The sequence below is a fragment of the Schistocerca gregaria genome, chromosome 1 (assembly GCF_023897955.1).
Source record: "Schistocerca gregaria isolate iqSchGreg1 chromosome 1, iqSchGreg1.2, whole genome shotgun sequence".
NCBI lineage: Eukaryota > Metazoa > Arthropoda > Insecta > Orthoptera > Acrididae > Schistocerca > Schistocerca gregaria.
Window position 1 is genome coordinate 599,781,706 of NC_064920.1, and position 23,937 is coordinate 599,805,642.

The 23,937-nt window shown below is 36.1% G+C and overlaps 1 protein-coding gene across 16 annotated transcripts in view; it reads left to right on the top strand.

Moving 5' to 3' along the window:
* Nucleotides 1-23,937, top strand: part of LOC126358278 (modifier of mdg4-like) — a 342,870-nt gene that overhangs the window by 163,092 nt on the left and 155,841 nt on the right. The window contains exon 6 of one of the 16 annotated variants that reach the window (XM_050007543.1): nt 15,124-15,678. The exons of the other annotated variants lie outside the window; for them this stretch is intronic. Within the exon in view, the coding sequence (XP_049863500.1) occupies nt 15,124-15,332 (209 nt within the window). The 3' untranslated portion in view covers nt 15,333-15,678. Of the gene's footprint in view, nt 1-15,123; nt 15,679-23,937 lie in introns of those variants that run through there. 16 annotated transcript variants of the gene reach the window in all.

Consider the following 23,937-nt stretch of genomic DNA (forward strand, 5'->3'; position numbering starts at 1 on the left):
TCAGGAAAGATCCAAGCAAATGAAAATCTTGTTAAACTCATGACATCACCAACACTTGCCCCTTTGCTTCCCTTCCTCTCTTCCAATCACCCTCCCTCTAGTTTCCCCTTCAACCTTCCTTTCCCCTTTCTCTCCTGTGCTACCTGCACCAGATAGCTATTTAATTGCGTTGACCACTGTTGCAAAACTCAGGAATCTCATGCGAGATTCTGAACAGACAAGACAGGTTGCTGATACAACTACTTAGGTGAAATCTACATTTATTTAAAATTCCCTTCTATATGTTTCCTTTGTTTTAGATCTGAAGATATCAAGAATAATTGACACATGTCACATAATTAAAAATCTGCAACTGGGACTGAAGAATAAATGAGAATTATTTTAAGTATCAGTACAGTTGCTGATTCTCTAGAGACAAATATGTCAGCTATGGTGCTGTCATTTAGAGATGAAGTATAACTTGCTGTCAGTTTTCTATGTGATTTCTGTTTACATCTCTGTGTGGCCATCATTCTTCTCAGACAAAAATTTCAAAGAATAACTTCATTTAACAATTGTATGTGTGGAATATGTGAAGAGCTGTAGGCCATTTTGACAGACTAAAAGCATTTTTTTTTTCTGAAGTGCAATGGATAAATTTGATAAGAAGCTAGTTATATTCAATCATTTTAATAAAATGTGGGAATGAAGTTAACAAAGTTATATACAATGTGCAACACCATTAAAGGGTTATTTTTTTGAAATCCCATAATTGTCTTCCATTGTGATGCAGAACTCTGAAATTTGCAAAGTGGCTACAACCTTCCTCTGTAATTGTGCAAAAGTGTGGTACCCTGCAACAGCAGCAGATATCAACACAGTTCTGTGAAACGCCACTGTGGTTGACTCACACGATGGGGAGGTCATCACACCCCATCTTACCCATATTTCATCTCTTCTTTTGATGTCATAGCAATGAAGATCAGACCCATAACGCCTAGTGTTGATATTGCACAGTTTTCGTATGAGTGGCCAAGAAAAAAATACTTCAAACACATTGACACTCAGAATTTATACAAAAAGGCCTCAGGAGGTAGCATAAAAGGCCATATTTTGACCTCCCGTTCCCTTGTGGCATTGATTCCCACACATTTCACAGTTGAAAATGACTGCAGTGTGATGAGCACTAATATGACATTCTTGACACCATTTGACATTGCTGAGCCTCTCTTCCTCCCTGTCAGTTCAAATCATCTCTACCATTTGGAGTATAGTGCCACAATTTTTACCCACGTGGTGGAAACACCAGGGATCATTCAAAGCCATTCAAAAAATTTTTAACGTAATCCGAAACAACAAAGGATGTTCATACTTTTTCAACCCTCCTGTTTTGCACCTTCCTGTGCCACGCGTCTGAATAAAATGTGGCACAGTCCATCTAAACACAGACCCCCTGCCACCATCATCATCTTGACAACACCCTCACAGGACCATCGACACACTTTCATTTACGACTTTAAGAATGCACTTGTACAGAGGCTTCAATACCCATTCAACTGAGTAGCACTCCCAGCTGCTCTACAACATGAAGGCAGGCAACCTCTTCAGCCAGCTTACATTCCTCATCTATACAAGCAACCAGTGTGACATCACAAACCCACCTTAAACCTCACATGAACTTCTGAGCTCTGGTCTTCTCTTTGTGTGTGTTGAAACCTTTTCATTTGAAGTGTTGCTGAGCCCAGTGGTGACATTGCAGGTCACCACACATTTTCATCATTACAGAGGAAGGTTGTAGGCACCTTTGAGCCAAATTTCTAAGGGGTTTAAAAAAAAGTGACTTTTTAATTGTGTTATGCATCATAGTTAGCTATTGAAAAGCAATAAAACAAATTGCTGTGAATCTTATAGAATTCTTCTACTTCATATGATTGTCACCTTGTATAGCAGACACACTTAAAAGAAAATTGCTGCTTTATGTTCTGTTTCCTGAGGAGTATATCAATTACACAGTGTAGTAATGTTGTTGGTGAAGCTTTATTTGGCTCAGAAGCTGCTTTAATTGATATGGGAATATTAGTCAGAAACACTGCTGAAAAGGAAAAACAATTTTTCTCTTCTATGTTACAGCCTTGTTGTATTTCATAAGAACTCAAAGTGGGCAAAAGATTCACAGTTTTTTCTCACTTAAACATTCTTTATGAAGAATCTATTACGTTGTGTAGAAAAGTATGCTGAAGGAGAGAGGACATGCAAGGGGAGGTGTAGAATGTACAGATCTAGTGTCTAGAAAACCTGATCCCCTGCAGATGATACTGATTCATTGATTTAAATTCTAAGAGAAAAGAAAAACGAAAACTTGAGCTCGCTGCCTGAACAAAATCTACATCTCAGAAAATGTTGGGAGTTTGCTGACCTTTCTGTATACGACATCCTAATGATGTTTCAGTATTGTTGGGGAAGAGATGTGCTTTCCATTATCATGATAATAACTCTTACATATAATGTGTGTTGTTCATGATGCATAAACAGCTTATTTTTATCAAAGAGATTACATCATTCCATGTTCATCAGTTTTTATAATCCTCTACTGTGTGAATTTCGGCCATTAACAAGAATTTTCTTGTTGTTACTGTTTGGTCTTCAGTCAGAAGAAAGACTTCCCATTGGCTTCCATATGTACTTGGATATTTCTAAATTTACTGTTGTGGTGAGTACACGATGTAAATGCTGATTTGAGTGGTATATTTCTTGAATCAACTTTCAAGATGGGCTCTTTGCATGTTTGAATTCATCATATCTTGCTCTCATTGACTTCTGTGGTCATTTGTTATGTATACCAGCCTAAATCTTATTGTCAGAATACGTGTAACAAATCATACTTTCGAACCGTCTCCGTTGCATTACCGCTGTGGATAAAGATAGCTAGTGGGAGCAGTGGTTTTATGAGTTAAATTTTCTATGAATTCTTCTAATGAATCTTAGTACAGAAACAGTAACATTTATTCCCTGTAAAAGTTTATGGTTGTTTCATCTGAAATTATGTGGCTGGTAACAATAATACGTTTGACAGTCTTGACTGCCTCTAATGATTTATTGCATAAGGTTTAGCCTTTCAGTCTGGCACTAGAGAGAGTACCTTTCCCTAGTAAAATGTGTTATGTTATATGGGTATGGTAATTTTTTGTGTCAAGTGCTGACTAGAGTAACTCTCTCCCATTTTATGACCATTCTTCATCAATTGTACTAGCATTTTTTGCAAACAGTGCTCCAAAGTCTAGCATTATCTGCTGAACCATTGTGGTGTATCATGGCTAGTAATTTCTGTACTAAACTTCCTTGTAATACACCTGATGTGTCTTTTTTCTACTTGTGTCACACCCCTTTGAAAACAATGAATTGAGTTCTGGTTGCTAGTCAATCCAGTTATGTATCTATCATGATGTTTTGTATAATTTGATTCTAGAATGAATGTTGTGCTTTCTAAGTGGTAAAATGTAATCATAATAAATATTTTTCAAAAGTTACAAAGATGATGTCAACCTGAATACTATTGACTACAGTCTCTCATGAAGGAATACTGCAAACTGAGTTCCACAATTGCAGATTTAAAGGAATCTGTGTTGATTCTTAATATAAGTTTTGCACTCCCTCAGAAAAGTCAGTACAAAGTTTGTTCAGTTATTCTTTTATCAGGTGGATGTCAATTTATGTATATGTAGTTTTATACAACTGTCTTGCAAACTTTGTTTAGAAATGTAATGAGTCATGTGTGACCTTTTGTAGCTGCACCTACTTCTCGTAAGTCCTGACAAAGGCTGGTTGTTTCATATTTGTCAGTTTTTCTATTTTGAGGAAAACAGTAACGGCTTTTTGATGTGAAAGGAATTTGTATTGTAACACTTGGCACCCAGATGTAGTCTGAATACATAGATTTCATAAAGTTTTTGATCGTACGTTAAGCTGTTTAACAAAAAGGAATGTATTTCACATTAGAAACTGAATTATATGATAGAATTTCTCAAGAAGTAGATAGCAACACACTTTAATAGATACAACGTCATCAACAGAGTTACCCATGGGACAATTTAAACTTCATACAATACCAGGTTTTTTAATTTGTTCAATGCTGTTTGCATGTTTTGTCCTCTTCTTATCTCCATCTATTAATTTTTCAAATTACAGTTTGGTATACACCTCACAGTTTCGCAATTGAGATATTGATGTGGGAAAATATGTAAGTCCAAAAGGGCAGATTGTTACTGGAGAAGTGAAAAATGTTTGTCAGGAAGGAAATTTTGGTTGTATAAACTGGTAGCAAAACATACAATTCTCATTTGAAACCATGGAACTTTGATAATTTAAATTATAATGTGCCATGTTAATAATAAAAAGCTGAATGAATTGAAATTTACATGAGCAAGTTAAAGGATCTAATACTATTTTGAAGCACATAATGCTCTGTAAAATGAATTCAGATAGTGCCAATAAATCTTCCTTTGTATGTTCAGTAATTGATGTCATGGTCTTGTGAAGTGGAGAAGTTCTTTGTCAGTTATGGTTCCAAGGAGTGTCCCCTTTTGGTAATCGTGAACTTCTTCAAAATCTCCAGCTCATTGAATGTAAGGCATACTACTTAAAAAAAATAAGTTTTTGATATCATGATGCAAGGAAGGGAGAGTACTGATTTTTAGAACGTATGTATTCAGGTGTCATGTGCCATCACTACCTCATGAATGGTTGTACATTCTTTGCATCTTACAGCATATTATCTACTTCTTCTGGCATCATGACAATATGTGTGGGTGTTTTGGTGGAATAGAAGGCTGTGTAGTGCTGGAGTGGAAACAGGGAAGGGGATAGGTAGGTGAAGAACAGTGACCAACAAAGACTGAGGCCAAGGGGGTTATGAGAATGTGGGATATATTGGAGAGAGAGTTCTCACGTGCACAACTCAGAAAAGCTGGTGTTGGTAGAAAGGATCACGCACACACACACACACACGCACACGCACACACAAACTCTACCTGCACATCATCCCAGGTGAGTGCATTGAACCAACAATGCAGCTGCTGTCGGTGTATTTATTTTGTAGTTAGCTCTGAAGGCAAAAATCATTCAAAAGTTAAGCGAAATTTCCAGTATTCTTTGTGTGCCCGTTAACTATTCAATCCCTTAACTACAAGGCGAGTTGTTAGCTTTGATTCAACCATTATTTATTTTCTACAAAGGACTTTCCACAACCTAAAGATGCCAGAAAGAAAGATATAATGAAAAGACTGGAGAAATGAAAGGAGTTATGTTTAAAAAGTGCTGTGTAATCTTCTAGCGACAAACAGTCTACAGCCACAGTTAGGCATAGTGAAGCCAACAGATCACTAAATGGCCTTTCTCAGCAAGTGCGATAGATTTGGTACAGAAAAGGCTTTAAAACGTTGTCGCTGAACAAATTGCTAAGAGCAACCTTCATGCTTTTATTGCTGTCACACTCCCAGCAGCACTGTGGAATAACTCCTGTTTTCAAAAGAAATCAGAAAAAAGGACTGAACGAAAATCAGAATATCATAAAATCTAAAGTATTAGGAGAAAAAATGTAAAAACTGATTAGCATCATTGATGGAAAAACATATACTGAGCATATGTCAGCATGAATTTTGATGCAAAAATATACACAGATAAATCTATGTGACCGCATAAACACAATACTCGTGACATGCATATTCTAGAATTGCCAATGGGTTTTCACACAGTTAATCACAAAATACTGCTCATATAAGTTGAACAGTATGGTATCAGAGGGCTGCCAAAGAAGTAGAGTGCTTCTGGCCTAAGCAAATGCAACCAGAAGGTCTGTCTGAAGTACACATATGAGAAACTCATTTCAGTAATTTACATTCTACGAGAGAGCAAGTTGTGCCTCAGTGCTCAATATTGGAACCTGTGTGGTTCCTCCTATATATCATTGACGTCAGCTTGAATGTAGAGGCTCACAGAACATTAAATTTACAGATGGCACATCTTTATTCCTCAAAGCAGTGAAGTTGGTTAATGAACAGCTTGACAACTGGGCTATAAACTAGAGATTGTAAATAGTAAATATATTATATCCATGAGCTTCCACATCACACAAAACCTGATCTCAGCCACTTGTAACAGTTAATAAGCAAAAAATTTAAATACTGAATTCAAATTTGTGGATCTATGGGTATAAAATAATGTGAAATGGAATAAACAGATTGGTGAGGTAAATGCTAAAATAAGTACTAGCTGCTATATCCTCAGCATGCTGCAAGCATGTGCTAGTCAGCGAACAATCAAAACTGTGTACTAAGAATACATACAGGCTCACCTGAGGTATTGTGCATTATGGGGTACTTCTCCAGCTGGCCATAGCACTTTCAGAATTCAGAAGAGAGCCATGAGAATTGTTAATGCAAGCAAAATTAGAGGCATTTGCAAATCTATTTTCAGAAGGCTGGAGTTCCTAACACTGCTTTCCTAATGTATTTATGATAGCAAAATTTTTAATAAACCACAGAGCCATCCAAATGCTAACTAAAGAAGTACAGTTGTTTGTAATTTCTCTACATCTGTTCAGGCAAATCTTAGGACTATTTCTTGAACCATCTTGTGAATACTTTCAACTGATCTCTCACAAGAAATTTTTGTATTTTATTGAGTGAAAACCCTTTTTCTTGTGACCTTGATATTGACAGGATCTTCCAATACATAACAGAAGACAGGCTTGCTTTTGGAAACTAGTGGCTTTTCTTAAATCATATAGTTTTTTAATTCCTTGTGCATGTTATTTAATCAACAATTTTATCTTCATACATGTCAGATACCCGTAAATACTTTGAGCTGTCTTGACCACAATTTTGTTATTACAATGTGCCCTATGCATTTTGAATTATGTTATTAGTAAAAGCAAATAGTTAATCTCATTATTATGAGTCAGCAGAAACTTGTCCAAATGGATAAATTCTATCTTCAATATTCCTTAACAATTCTGTTAAGGGGTGTTAACTGGTCACCATGTATCCAGTTAGACAACTTTCAGCTCAGTTATAATGACATTAAGTATTCATATTTGATAAATTTAAATATTCGCCGTTGATAATGGCATAAGTCAAAACACTGAAGCCATATTGGAAAATAAAATTATGTTCAAGGCATCTCAAAGTTTTTAAGTGTGTCCAATGGCCACTTTGTCTCGCTGTGCACAGCTTGTAAGATTTGCATATTTTAAACTTATTAAGCATTTGTGTACCATTTGATGTTGATCCAAGATCAAAAACATTCACAACAAATAAATAAATTGTTTTAATTTGTACTGATTTTCTTCTTTAAATTATAAAAGAGTATAATAGCATTATCAAATAGGCATTATAGTCATATGAAATTTACAACTTTCAAATGATCATAGGTATTTGACTGTCATCATGTGATTACACATGTTAGACTTTGAACAGCACCTTGGGTTGTCTTGCTCTCTCTGTCTCACCTTTCATGACGGGATGAGCTGAATCTCTCACATGCATGCCGCTGTGAATACTTAGGGAGATGTGCATTTTGGTTCCACAGCTGAGGGTCATATACTGATGATAAATTGTCATATGGTCAGCCATGAATTCCCACAGACAACCATTATAAGTACATTGAGATACCAACTTCTGGGATAAAGGAATTAGGTAGTACCATCATCATGATTACAATTGTTTGGACATTTAGGAATCTCATTTCCCCTCTGACTTTACATTTGCATTGATAAGGTGCTTTTACTAAAATGTGAACATACCAAGGTTTGTATTCTGACCATATTTTTCACTATCTTCAGCTATGTTTGACATGCTAGGCTGCTTGAGGTGCATGTCATTCTTTCTCTTTTAAACATTTATAGCTATACAGCTTACTCCACTATGTATACGTTATTACATTTGCACCTAATTTTGTACACTCCACCAGTCTGTAGCACCTCTGATTTGTTTCATCGGTCTTAAAAAGCTCTTTCTTTTTATGCCAGAGGTTGAAAATACTGCTTCAGTTGTAAGGTTCTTTTTATTTAAAACATGTGTCTGCAGATTTTCCTCCAGCAGGATTGTTTGTCTTTTTTTATGGTTGCTGGAAAAAATTTTCTGTAATTCTTTGTCATAGGACCTTTCTGATGGGGTCAGTCGTGCACTTTATGTACTGCCGAAACAAAAGCTGCTGTACTGTATACCCTTTTCTGTTCTTGCATCCTACTGCCTCCTGTGTCTCATGACTGCACTATATCAGTTTGTTTCCTTAGTTGACTTCATTCTTGTTTTAAGTTGGTTATCTCATTGATTTGATTTATTCTTTTTGTCAGGATGCTAAGAACTGCTCTTGTATTTGCAAGGTGGTGATGGGAATCTGTATGCAGATATCGCCCAGTATTTGTGAGTTTTCTATAAACTTAACATCGTAGTTCACCATCAGGTTGTATGTAAACTAGGACATCATAGTACCCTCTCTCTCCACATTCAAACTGGATTTGCTGTTATGATAGCTGTGGAAATCCTGCAATATCTCCTCTCCATGTGACCATAACGATGAAAGTATCATCCATGTAACGTAGTAAATAGAATGATTTTATAGATGTTCCACTGAAGGGGGGAGGGGGGGGGGGTTGCATGCTGCAGTGTGTCCCAGGAGGAATCATCAGTGTTCAGGAAAATGAAAAGAACGATCATTTGAAGCAAAAAAGACTAGTAAGCATGGGCTCTGAAATACGTACCTTAAGTGCTACGAGCACTCCTTTGCCTTTGCTACTGTGAAACACATCTCTTCTATTGAACAAGAGCACATAGCTCTTAAGTATGCATTTTAGAGCCTGTTTACTAGATGTTTTTGCTTTGAATGTTCATTCCTGCACAAACCCCTGAATATGAACAATTCCTCTTGAGACACCATGTATAACTCTGAAGGAAGATTTTTTGTATGCCCGTCAACAACTCAGTGCCTTAACGATTTGGTGACTTGTTGCCTGTATTCCTCCTATATTTATGTTCCATTGCGATCTTTCCATTGCCATAAATGAAGTTACATATAAGATTTATATATTTTTTATTATCTACGTTTATTCATCCAAGAATTGTCTCACAATTATGCAGGATTTGTCAGGGTAATACAATGCAAATCAGTAGTCCAAATATACACCATACAACAAACATAACATGCTTTATGACGATAGGAAGGTAGCCTATGCAGACAGAGCGGGCAGTCATCCATGGCCTTCATTGAGGAACTGTCCTGGCACTTGCCATAGTGATCCAGGAAAACCCAGGTCATGATGGCCAGACAGAGCAAATGCATCCTCCCGGATATTAGATTAGTACCTTTAATAGCAACACAGTCTCATTCGATAAGTCCCTATTGTACAATGTTTTGTGATTCACAGACAGTTTGTTTCAGCTAAATTGGAATAAAACATAGTTTCATTCTTCAGTGCCAAATACACTGAGGACATCCACTGATGACTCTGGGATTGTTTCCGGTGACTTGCAGTGTAAAACATAGTTCTGCTCTCCACTGTGCACAGCCTAACACCCACTGAAGACTCGGATTGTGAAGCTGCTGCTATGTGGCCTTGCATCAACTCTAGAGTCCATTATCTCCATATCCAACTGTAGGCCATTGTCAACCTGAAAGACTAACCCAACGGACATTACCAGCATGCATGTTACATCTTGACATGATTTCCTTGTGAAAGCAGTAAACTGTAATCATGTTGAAATGGGACAATGTGCTGTGGTTATCCCCTTTCATTACTACGCATTACTCGGAGTCCTCTACGTAATATTTAACTTGTTTAATGTGCTTTACTTATGAAGCACCTTTTATCTGCCTTTTTAAACAAGTGTGTTTTAATAATCTCTTTCACTTCCTTTGGCATTTTGTTATACAATTTTATCCCCTGATATAAAATGCTGTTTTGAGGTTTTTCCTGGGTAACTGTAAATCCAAACTGGCTCTTGTTCAATGATTATATATAGAATTATTTGTGTAGTATTTAGTAATATTTTCCCCAATATCCACCACAGATTGCATTTGGTGAAGTAGGATGCTAAATGTTTTAAATAGCTCTTTATAATAAGCCCGAATTTTGCTTCCAGTGATGTGGAAAAGAGCACTGTGGGAAGAATACAACAAAATTTATTGTGTAAGAAGGTTTGAATAACAATGTTATATCAGAACTCTCCACAAAATGTGCAGGATTTTTCATGGAGTTAGTCTTTGCACATGGCGATTTAATTTCTTTGGTATATGTGCCAACAATAGCCCACTGAGTCAATATCTGCCCAAATGCCTGCTTGGAGAACGGATCTGATGCCAATATTCTAGAACCTTTAACTTGAAATTTAGTGAGACTTCCAAAATGCTCTCTACTTTTGCTACATAATATTCAAGTTTTAATGACAGATCTTCTACAGTCGTGTTGCGTGTCAGGCACATCTGTCAATTTTCTTGATTGACTCTTTCACATCATCAAGCTTCTTGTTTCTTCTGTTGTCTAAAATTTGTGCAAATTTTCCTTTCTGACAATTTCCTCTGATTTTCTCTCTTACCTTCCTCAGTGCTTACGAACATACCACTCGAAATAACTGCCTAGAATCCTACCTTACTGAGCATGGAATTTATATAATTCGCTCGAGGTCATAATGCTAACAAAAAAAAAAAAAAAAAAAATATCATGGGTCTCCAAATTCTTAGTCAGAGGTGCTCGCTGGAACTGTCTATTACCATCATCATAATATTTTTGTTGATGACCATGCTGACAGTCTGTTCAGTAGGAAGCGAAAAGGTACCCAGTTCAAGAAAATAAAATCTGTACAAAAAAAGACAGAAACTGTACATCTACCATACTAATGCCCTTCTCAAATGTATAGACACTATGCTATTTAACCCAGGTGAAGCGTAATTGTAACTGCATTAAAGCTGCTGAAAATTCACATCTCTAGACTTTGCTGACCTCTTATTTAATTTGTAAGAAATTCATTGAATTATGGATGAACATTCTTCTCATATGTAACTGCAGTAGATGCAGCATATCATCTCCTGTACCTCATCCTGCAACCAGTGAGGAATACAGCTGCATGTGTCACATTAACTTTTAAGAACACTGCCACACTCAGTATTCTGTTTTAATATTCTTTTCTCACCAGTTGTGCCAAAAATCAGACAGTGTCAGTATGTCAGTACAATATGTAATTACACGATATATATGCACACACTTCAAATCATATGATTGCAAATTCTTGTAGGAGTGATCACCTTGAAAGTGGTTTCTGGTTCACAGCCTTGCTGCTTCATCATGATGATTTTCTGTGTGATTATTATTTTTTGGACTGGAAGGTGTGGTTATTTAATAAAATTTTAATAAAATACTCTTTGAACTAATTTGTTTGTGCTGTCAAAGTAATGGCTGTCACGACTTCCAGTAGAGCTGAAAATGAAGCAACCCACATTTAAGGTAGCTGAAGATCCCATTATTGTTCAAATTAACAAAGCTGTGAATGATATTAAGGCTATTTCATTGATATGCAACAGATATACAGCTCCATACTTCCTTTGCCGTTATTCTTTATGTCACTGTTTTCTGTGCTTGCAACAATTATATTACATGAACAATTTTACTTCTTGTATGCACAATATATCAAAAGACTGTAATTATTTTTATGTTATGATTCTGTGTTATGCGCTAACAGTAATGGCTTTGAGCAGTACCATAAAATGAGGTGAATCCGATTAAAAACGGCATTTTTAATTTTTTTTTTAATTGTCCATTTACTGTTGTGGTTTTGGAACAATTTGCGTATGTTAATTTCACAACCTTGATAATGATATATTCATGTATTACATAATTTTTAGTTTATAATTGCTGTTACTATTTTAAGTTAACTACTGATCGGTTTCACCTCCTCAATTGGGGCAAAGATCACCATTGTATTTTGTATCCAGGAACGGAATCAGACTTCCAGTGGAGTGAATCTGATCACTATTTTGATTTTTAAAAAATATATTTCTGTATTTGCAACAAAATTGTACAATTTCTAGACTAAACAAATATTTACAAGCACTTTGAACTTGATATTTTTGTTTTTATAGTAAACACTTGCATTTGCGAATTTTGAAAAACAGATATTAAATTTTAGTTATTGTATGCCACAATCAATATGAAAAGTATTTACTCAAAGTCATAACCATCTATCCCTTCAAAATAAATTTACCTTACCTTCTGTGTTCTGGAACAATTTTTTTTTAATAATTTGTGCTCTTTCTACCTCAGTTGCATCATCAGTTTCTGAAAAGACAAAATAAACATTACCATCAACAACTTTCTTTCTCAGAAATGTCATTTCATAGGTGTCATTAGAACAACAACTTTTTTGTAGGAAATTTTACTGTGGTGAAATTAGTTTCTTTAAATTCATGCCAATTTTTATCCTTCTCCTTGTCCATTTCTTCATTTTCATTTGGCTCGTGCTGTTCTAGATCACTGTTAGATGTTCCGGACTGGGACTCCTTACTTGCAGCCCCATCACTATCATTTTCATGGAAGTCTTTGATAACAATTCCTTTTCCTGGGGTTAATGCTAAACGCTTTGCTTGATGTGGCTTTCCTGTTGTTTCATTAGAGCGAATCTGTTTCAACTGCATTTCGAAGGCTGCTGCTCAATAAACTCTTATGACCTGGTGTCTAACTCTTATGACCTGGTGCCATGTGCATTGTTATCAGCTGCTTGTGGAATCTGTGAAATTACTTTATTGGGCAGGAAGGAAAAATTCCTGCTTTTTCTGAACTCAGATATTACATTTTATTTGGATGTGATAGCTGTATTTTCAACTTTTTTTTTTTTTTTTTCAACAACCTAAGAAATTCAGATTTTGGCACCACTCCTTTATTCTTCCTTTTCCTTTCATCTAGCACGTTTCTCCAAACAAGTTTTAAAGGTCTAAAAAAGGCCACATCTAGTGGCTGACACAAATGAGTAGAATTAGGTGATAAGAAGCACAAATTGAATGTCCTGTTCCTGGCACAGTTTATTTATGTTATATGGCAGCTGTCACAAGAGGTTGTCACTTATAACCACTTTAGGTCCATCTAAATGCCGGGCATAAGGCAAGACAATTTCAACAAATCATGATCACACATTGTTATGTCAAACTAACCACTTTGATTCCTATTATAACCTGCACTAGTTTTGCCCCCTAGAGTCCAAGTATCGTAGAAGTGTTTTGACCTATACACTGTGTATGGTGGGAGGACTGAGCCATCAGCAGCTGCTGCTATCATCACACTGATACTTGACTTAGAACTATCCACTATCCTTTCAGGATGTGCCTCGCTTCACTATTACTTTCACTTGTCCAGGATAATCATAAAAATTTGCTCGTCTGGTTTATAATGTTGTAGGGAGGGACACCACTCAAGGTCACTTCAAGGTTTTTAATATATTCAATCACTGTTTCTCGGGCAACTGCTGTTTTTGCCCTCTTCACATTTTCACTTTCTCTATTCACTAGTGGTGGTTAATTTTTCCTCTGCCGCCCCCCCCCCCCCCCCCCCCCCAAAAAAAAAAAAAAAAAGTTTTTACCCAGTCGTGCCCTGGTTGACTGTCATGAAATCTTTTTTCAATGTTCCTTGCTCAATTGAGAAATGCCTGTACAATGTCACTAACATTATTATTCCTCAAAGGAAACCCTCATTTCAGACAACACAATAATCCTTCAACCAGGCTTTTTTCCTCACTACTGGTTAATGCTGGTACCTTTCCTTGAGTTTGTCATGTTCGTGGTATATGGAACTGCATATTGCTCTGAAGCTTTTCAGATGCTTAATTTTCCTAATTTGACAGCTTTCACTGCATTTAGAAGAAATTCTAGTTTGCAGTTAGATTTCCGTGTTGGTCCCAGAACCTTTTGGTATACTCGCGTGATCAGATTTGCCCTGCGTACTGACTAAGCAGTACTAGCACCACAAAAAAATAAATAAATAAATAAACTGTATCACTTCAGATGTTCGTATGCAAGTAGTAATATTGCAACTTACCAGTTACACTTCAGAAGTAACAGGCACCAGCAGAAGTTTTCGCACTGTTGTGTTGGCTACACAAGTGCAGCACAAGAATCACACACCTACTGACATTGTGATTTGCTGGTTGTGCGCACTCCAACATGCCATTGTTGTTGATAGCTTAGTTAACAATTCGGACAATGGTCAGCTCCAATGTAATTGCTAAAATGCTATGCTCTGTTATCCTAACATGGAAAAACAGGTAAATGATCGGATTGATACCACCTGATCGGATTCACCTCATTTTACGATACTTTGTGTCAGTGGTACTTTCTATATAGCATCACTGTCAAAATAAATTAGTAAAGTTTTTGGAACACTTTTTGGCTACGTTAATTTATTTGTAATTTGAGCATTAGTGTACTGTAGTTAAACACTGGCAGAAAAAGCTCTCAATTGGTAAATCAATGAACAGTAAGAGAGAGGATGATAAAGAAGCCTCTGTTATATACATATCTGTGCTGAATTATCTTTCTTTATTGAACCTTCATAGGAAGCACCATTTCTAAAAGCTCAGATTCAGGTTCCAGTACTTAAGTCGATTTTATGATAGTCATAATTTTCTACTAATGACCATTTTCTTTGTTAAAATTTGGCTCCTACTTTTATGACAGTCATCCATACAGTTTGCATGCACTAACTATGTAGACAATAGGTGGCCGTTATCCTCAAATGATCCTGTATTGCCGTTATTCTCAAATGATCATTGTCATTGAGTAATGAAGATACTTTGAGACTTGGTGTTGAATGTAGTAAATGGCATTAATGGTTTCCACTGTCATTTTACCACTTTTAAACTAAGTTAGCCTGTTTCAGTGAGATAATATTTTGCCACATAAATTCATCTCACATAAAATTGGCAAAGTAACAGGACAGAAGCATCAAACAGAACATAATCTGCTATCAAAGTAACAGTGTAAGACACTCAGTAAACAAGTTTTCCATGTTCTGGTAGTGTAGCAATGGTGTCTCTGTTAATAGCTTACTATGCTGTGAAGTGTGTTTATGGTTTTGTTTCCATCCCACAGCAAGGGTATATGTTTCAGGCAAGTTCACTGAAGATGCAGCTTGCCATGTCTGTGGTAAAGTGGTGCGCAAGACAAACTTAAGGAGGCACATAAAGGATGTGCACCTACCTAATCAACATATTCCTTGCAAACTCTGTGGTAAAATATTCAAAACATCAAACAGCTTGTGTACTCATATAAACCAATATCATCACAAACATGCACAACTGACAGACCCATATGTGTGATGATATCATTAGGAAATCATACATTGTCAGATACAGATGATTCCAAATAGTGTTAATTAGAATCCAGCTTAACTTTTTGTACAAAATAAATTTATGTGAATAAATGAATGTCTTGTTAAAGGTGAAGTAGTTTCAGTTTTTCATTTATGTGTTTCTTCGTTACAAGCTTTAATCATGCCAGTACGGGTCTTTTTATGATTTTGTTGGTTACATTCTTCACATATGTTCCTCAGAGTCGCATCCCAAATAATCAGAATCATGCTAGTCCTCCAGTGTCTTTTAAACTAGATAAAATCGTGTGTAATCCAAGTAAAATCATGGGTCATTTCAGTTTCTCTCTAGAATTACTTATAGTTTCTTGCCAGTCAACTAAACAGAGACAGTAAATGTGTCTGGAGGGGAATGTTTTGTGGTCTGTTTTTCATTGTTTGATATATATTCTTTCTTTCTCCTTGTAATAAAAGAGTGCAGAGAGCGAAATAATGGTTTAGAAACTATGCATGATTTTAAATTGCAGTTAACACATCATTGTGATTTTAAGTTTTGTTTCTTTGTTTCCTTCTTTCACTGCCAATTCATTTAGGTTCATCCATGTTTCTAATTATCATGACACAATGTTAATATGAAAGAAGGTTTGTCAAGTTGCTAGTATGAAAATCTAGAAATAATATTTTTCTAAAAACCATTATTTTTCAATATAGTTGTGTTTTAGTTCCATACAAAGTTCTCATTCTTAGTGTCACTGATATTCTCATTTGACAAGAGTGTGTGTCCACAAGCCACATATTGAGAATGGTAAAATGTGATGGGGCCCAGATATGGGGAGCAGTATTGAAAAAATGTGGCAGAGGCCTTTATGCAGCAGTAGGCCTCAGAAGGCAGCAGCAGCTGCTGCTGATGATAATGATGACTATGATTATGAAAAAAGAAAGATATTTCTTAACTTGGATGGAGTAAAAGTTTCAGTTGGATACATATGAGGAGGGAAATAGGCCATAGACTATCAAATTTTACCCACCATTTGATGCTTGAAATGTGAGGTGGTCTATTTTACCTATGAAAGTCACTGTGCATACAGCATAGGAGGGTAGTGTAAATTACTTCTGTTTGTGTCTTGACACTTCAAAATGCCACTGTAGATCAGAAATTTGTGGCCAAAGTGCTCTTTTCTCATGAAAGTTTGTTCATTCCTCTTAGTGCTCTTGAACCACATTCTGTCTGCAGATTCGTTTATGGTAATGGAAAGTTCTTGATGGAATATAAATGTAAAGGGAGTAAGAGTAACTACTCACTATATGGTCCAGGCATTAGTTACTGATAAATTGTGGGTGATAAACTTCACTCTGGGCCACAGTATGGTGGTGGCCATTAATTTGGGTGGACATCTGGATGGTCATCATGTACACAAGAAATGCTGTGCAAAAATTACAGCAGTACCACTATATTTTACAACTGCTTTCACAGACTAAGTTTGTTGGACATATGAGCAAAGAATTTTTTGGCTGCTTGTTCATTTGTTTTTTGAACTAGTATTAGTAAAGAGTAAATCAGCCATCTATTTTTCTAGCGTTGTAACTGTGGGCGTCATTATTCTTCTCAAGTCTCATTGTGTTGTTATGAGCTATTTGTTGGCTTTTGTAGGAGTAGTATTTTCTAATTGATGTTATTCCTCAAGGAATTAATGAGTGGAAATAAATGTCGTAAGATGTGGACTTGTTTCTTTCGAAAAATAGCAGAAGTGGCTTAACTTTGTAATTGCAGTAGCTCAGTAATATATTTATTCCATTTTAAGTTTTCATCGATATCTACACCAGTAATTTGGAACTTTCTGTCCAGTTTATTGTTTCTTGTACACATGCTGCATTAATGGTTGATGATGTTCTATTTTTGTACATAATAAAATGTAATGTGAAGTTTTCAAAATTAAGGATGAGACAATTATTATTAGAAAAACTTTAAGAACTTCTTCTATATGAAATAGGATAATTTGTTGCTCACACAACAAGGAGGCGCTGAGTATCAGACAGGCACATTGCAAGTACTTTCAATACACCTGTCCTCTGTCAGTGCCTCATCAGTTTGCTGCGTAATTTTGTATTTTATATTGATGTTATTTCATCCCAGATTTTTCATTGTTTGATTTTGACAATTTCCTCTGTCACTTTTTGTCTAACAGCAGTAATTATAACAGGTGGGTTATCTTCAAAAATTACAAACTTTGCTCGATGTATGGTAATGGAATCATTCCCTATATAAGGAATGAAAGTGAACCCAAAACTGAAGCTTGTGAATCTCGCTTCATGATATTCTCCCAAAGCAATAAAATTTTCTCTCGTTCCAGTACCGTTCAAATTTTTCTGCACAACTTTTCTGCTGAAGTGTGACTGTTCTTAAGTACATTACATTCATGAACATTTTGAAAAAAATATCCATGTTAGGAAATTGGACAAAACTGTAATTATTATTACTTTTTTACCTGTTTTATGAAGATGTTTAACGAGATCTGTTTGGTGAAACTTGTCAGTTCAGTATAACCCTATTGATACACTTTTGTGAAAAATATATCACCTAGAATAACGCATGTAACTGAAATAGACTTCATGCTATAGATTAGGTGCACAACTTTATGCAGAAAAAAGATTACATTACTGTATATCATCTCTGACTGATGTTAACCCACAGTGAGCTGTAACCAGAACCCCTTACAGTGATGACAGGACATCAAAGAGGACCACAATATGTTTCTGGCAATGCCCCCTCCATGTGGTTTGCCTGAGAATTCACAAAGCAGCAGCTATGGTTGCTTGGCCATTCTGAAACATGTTGCCACCAAAACATATTCGAGACATGTTAAATATATGACATTTGAAGAGAACTCATTGGCAGGGTACCATTAGAACAAGTTGTTTGGCTGTTAAACCATCCTGATGTATAGACTGATTTTGCATTTCTGTCTGAAGGTGTGACTGCAATTGGATGAGAATGGAGTAGTGTGGACCAGAATTCATTTCCGTGTTTTACCATTTAGAGAACAGTTTTAGCTACGTTTGCCTCAATTTATGTTAGTTTTGTACAAATCTTCAATTTTGATTGCCCTATACATGCAACCAACCGTAAGTTAATGGTTTGCATTGCTTTCGATACTTCACAGTTTAGATGTATGTCTTATCCTGTAGCAGCCCAGATCATCATACTCTCTCAGAAAGCAGTCACCATTCTAGCATCCTTTTACCTAATGACAGATTTAGGAGTGAACAATTCGAAAACTGTCACTCTACACATCAAATACGGTGTTCTGCTGCCTGTTGCAGACTGAGGCATTTGTGGTTTGTGGACAATAGTAATTGGTGCAGAGACTGTGAGCTACAGTCCAGCTCACACGATAGAACATTAGTTACCTTGATAGTCAGGTTCACATCTGTTACCATGCTGTTACATCAAACTAACACTTATAACAAAAATGTCCAGGTCATTATGATCGTCCAGACAAGACTGTGCTTATTCCTTGCATTGGCCAGTGTTATTGTGTGCAACCCTCTTCTATCCACAAACATCATTGTCGCAGCAGTGATCTTCTTTCACAAATGGTAGGATACTTATTATTATGTTGAGCACTTTATCATAGCAGCTGTAACTGTTTCGGGTGGGTAGGTAGTACACCCAAAGGAATAATTTAGACATATAACTTAATAGTGAAGGAGTTCAGAGTTGTGTAGAAGTATTCAACACAGGACTCATTACAATTATTGATTTGGGTTCTCCTGTTTCAGTTTAAAATATTGACAGTATTTTACTTTACCCTTATTGACTTCAGGGTTGATCCATAACTGAAATGTTGCTATCAGTGACTACATTTTTCTTTAAATTGAAAAGGAAAGTTAAGACAGTTGTAAAACATTACGGATATGAAATGAAAAGCTTGTAATGTAAATTAATGTCCAAAATAATATGTTATCCTCATCAACATGGTAGCTTCAGGATGAGTTGCTGCCTACTACATCTACTTGTGATTTGAAGCATGATTTTTGTTTGCAGCTATGCAGAAGTGAAATGCTAACTTAAGACACAAATATAGAATTTTTATTGATGTATAGATTGTCTTGAGAAACCATTTTATTATTTTATTGTGTAACATTTTTACACTTCTTATTGTATGTCAGTCAATAAAGTGTTCGAACAGTAACAGTGTTGGGTTTTAGGTTACATGGCCATGTGCTGAGTAAGATAAAAAAGGTTATAAAATGTAGGCAAAAATTGTGTTCTTGGGTAAACAACTTACAAGTACTTTAACTATCATTTTAAGAGTATGTTTAAGTGATTCTAGAATATTCCACCAAGTTCTAAGAAGAAATTTTAGACTTGCTATCGTCTACTAAGTTCTATGATCGAATATGTACTTCAAATTTTTTATTGTATAAATGGGAAATTTATTCTAAACACAGCCAATGCAGTTTCTTGCTAAAAAAGAAAAAAAAATTGTTTGGCCGATACAGATTGCTGGCCTAGTATTTACAGTTACCCCAAAAGAAGTCTTCTGTTCTTGAAGAGTGATAGAAAATTATACACACATAATAGCCACTGAAACAAAGCTGGTTATTTACTGCAGTGGTAAATCAACCAATGTTCTGATTTCATTGTTGAAAAATTAAAGTTAATATTAAATGTTGAAGTGCATAAGATGAGATCAACTGTTGTTTTAGACTTAGAAACTTGAACATTAAAACTAAAAGTGGAATACATCTACAGTAGACTGTATTAGTTTACAATTATTTTATTGATTAATACCTAATTGTTGTTCTTGATTTGGAAAAAAGAATTGATTAAAATCAGTTTTGTCCATTGCTGTCAGTATTGCTTCCACAACTGTATTACTTTTGTAAGAAAGAAAACCAACTGCCTCCAGTCTCTGATTGTGAGTTTGGTTTCATCTTCGGTTGTTTGTTCAATCTACTTCATCTTTTGGAATTTAGGTTATTACTGATCCTGTTGAAGAGTGTATAGGTATATAACAAGGAGGCACATCTTGACTACAATTTAAAGAACTAAGACAAAACCCATAAATTACTGTATCCAGTGGCGGTAACATGATTTTCAAGCAGGATGTGTGGAGACATATTTATACAAGCTGCCTGAGGAGAAATGGTTAGTATTCATTATTCAGTAAAAGTGATGTGTTTCACAGTAATGAAGATGAACAAATGCTCATAGCTCTTCAGAAATGCACTTTAGAGCCCACATTTGGTGGACTTTTTTTCTTGTTTCGGTCTATACTACAACCTCCAAAAATATAGAAAGCAAAACACTTGCAGTAAAAGAGATTCATGTCACAGTAAGTACTGAATATGAAGAAGAGCCCATAGCTCTTAAGTTATGCATTTTAGAGCTCCTTTTTCCTGGACTTTCTGCTTCATATGACCATTGCCGTCATCTCCCTGAATATTGATCACGCCTTCTGGGGCACCTCTTTTACTTAAACATATTTTTCACCGTACAGTACATTTGTCTACAAAATGCAAAAAGCTCACTGAATATCCAGATATACAGACGTTAATATTTTCCAGGTATACACAGGTGTTGTAGGTGATGATACAAAGACATTACGTTATTATTTACACATAGATGTCATTTGTGAAACAATTTTTTGTGCAGATATCAGATGTCATAATATGTTATGAAATAGTTACAACCATTAAATACTTGTTTCTTTAGCAAGAAAAATAAACTTGGTGAAAAAATAGTGGCTGTTAAACTGTTTTCATTTAATACATTTTCAGAAATGTTTCTCTGTGTGACAATATTTCAACTTGTTCTAGCATGCGGTGTTCTACCATTATTTTTTAGAGGAGTACAGTTAGGCTGTTGTGGATGTCATCTAGTTTGTGTTTGTTCGAGGTACATACTGTGGGCTGCTGAGGATTTGTGGTTGAGCCTGAAAGCATCTGTGTACTCTTTGTAGTGTGTGTGGAAAGTGCTTTCTCTTTTATTTATGCACAGTGCAGGAATAACTGTTACACTGTAATTCATATAATTCACAGTGTTAATTATCAGGGTGTTTATGTTTACTGCATGTGGCCCAAGTTAATGTGGAGAAAGCTAGGTTTACAGTGGTATTTCTCAGTGAGTTGGCATTTATTTGTGACATTGTGCCTAAGTAGGGAATGCCTGCGACCATTTTTTGTTGTCAAGTGTTTTTCCTGTTGTGCTTTTATAGGCCTCTATTCTGTTGGGCAGTTTGTCAGTTGTTTATTGTGTACTCATCTTTCACTGCTACTGAGTCCGCCCCCGGTAGCTGAGTGGTCAGCGCGACAGACTGTCAATCCAAAAGGCCCGGGTTCGATTCCCGGCTGGGTCAGAGATTTTCTCCGCTCAGGAACTGATTGTTGTGTTGTCCTAATCATCATTATTTCATCCCCATCGACACGCAAGTCGCCGAAGTGGCGTCAAATCGAAAGACTTGCACCAGGCGAACGGTCTACCCGACGGGAGGCCCTCGTCACACGACATTTCATTTCATACTGCTACTGACATTTCTTGTGTTAGTTTTACAGTTTTAAATGTGATGTGTGTGCCCCAGTTCAGAATGTATCTAAATGCAGCTTACTTATATATCTTTGGATGGTGTGATGAGTTGGATGTTGTGACATCAGTGTAGGTTGGTTTCATATAGATCACACACACTCACACACACAACCATGGTTTCTGGTAGCCGAGGCCAGACATGGAGTGAATTATAATGCACGAAGTTCATCAAGTTCATTTTTGTAGTATCAAATAGGAGTAGAGTGTCATCGACATAGCTCCTGCAAAATACTATTCTTTTCAGTAAGTTTGTCTTTCCCTTTAAAAATTTTATTTTCTGAGTGGTTGATGAATGTGTCAGTCAGGAGGCTCACCATGTTGTTAACCATTTGATGAGACTACTTCTTGTTGACAGATCTTATCATTAAATGAGAAATAGTTATGAAACAGTAATAGTTCAAGTAAATGGACTGACTCTGAAATCTCCGGCAAGATCAATTTCCTGTGTTTGATAAGAATTTTGTCACAATTTCTGTTTTCTATTTGACAGGTACATTTGTGAACAGATTAATAATATCAAATGAGGCAAATCTATCTTCTATTTGGGGATTTTTTCTCTCTGATGAAAGTTGTTAACTCTTGTGTATTTTTTTACTGAATATGAAAATTTTATGTAAAGGATAGGTTGCTACTCACGAAATAACAGAAATGTTGAGTTGCAGACAGGCACAACAGAAAGATTACTAAAACATGTTATCTTTCGGCAAAAAGGCCTTCTTCTGAAATAAACAACATACACACATTCGCGCAAACACAGCTCGCGCACACATGACAACTGTCTCTGGCTGCTGAGATCAGACCATTGTCATATTCCATCCTTGATTTTCCATTTCTCAATGTTATTGGATATGTGAATTTGAAAATGTAAGGTTCCCTGAGTATATTATTTAACAATTGAGAATGTTTGCATGCTGATGTATTTTTTTGGAATTGACACAATGTGTGCAGTCAGGTTTGTAGATTTTTTGGTGTTTATATGTGTTGGGGGCATTGGTGTTCATCAGTGTGCAACATTTTATTTGTTTGTCATATGGCAGGATCACATTGCTTAAGCATTTTAGGGAACATGGTTCAGTTCAGTAATGGTGGTTTCATCACACCATTCAAACACACACAAGCATGCTGCATTTAGAACCATTATGAACATAGGCACCACACATTACCTTTCAAACTGAAACCACTAACACAAGAAATATCAATGGCAGTGAAAGATGAGTACAAAGTAAATTTTAAAAAAAGTCACCAACTTATTTTAGAAATACCAATATAAAAATACCTTTTCCCATAAACAACAAACTTGGGATGTCACGATGTCACTTACCTCACACAGAAGACATAAACACCCCAATAATAGAACACAGTGGAATGTATACAAGGTGGTCAGAAACAGTCTGCTTTTAAGGGTATCCCAGGGTAAGTTGTGATGTTAAGAAAAAAAATTCAGTATGTTGCACCATTTCCAAGTTAATGGAATTGAAGTTAGGCAGTCAGATCATTGTATGCACACAATCACCAAGTATGTTCTTCATTCAGTTTCCTAAACCTGCACAAGAAAGAGCTACAAAAATTGGCATGGGACAGTGGTAGGGATTGAACCCGAGTGAAAGGCTGAGCAGTCTCATGCACTATCATGCACGCAACTGACACTAATTGTATTGGGTGGGCTTCTTAAATTTGCATGCACAATGGCTTGATTGGCTAACTTCAGTGCTAATTGACTCAGAAATGTTGCAAAGTATAGAACTTTTCTTTTTTTCCATAACGATTATTTCTCTGCACAACCTACCCTGCAAGGCCCTAACAAGCTTTTCAGACAGTTTTTGACCAGCCTGTATTACAGCTTAATAGACCCGGTGTCGTGCCGAGACAAAACAGGAAGAACGTTTCGTATATGATACAAAAACCACAATGATGCTTGTCTAAACCACTTTGATAAATTCTCAGCAACTAACAAAATGCACCTGAATAGGTACACTCTAAATGACATTCACAACAGGTGAACTCTACTCCACAGGGAAATTAGGTG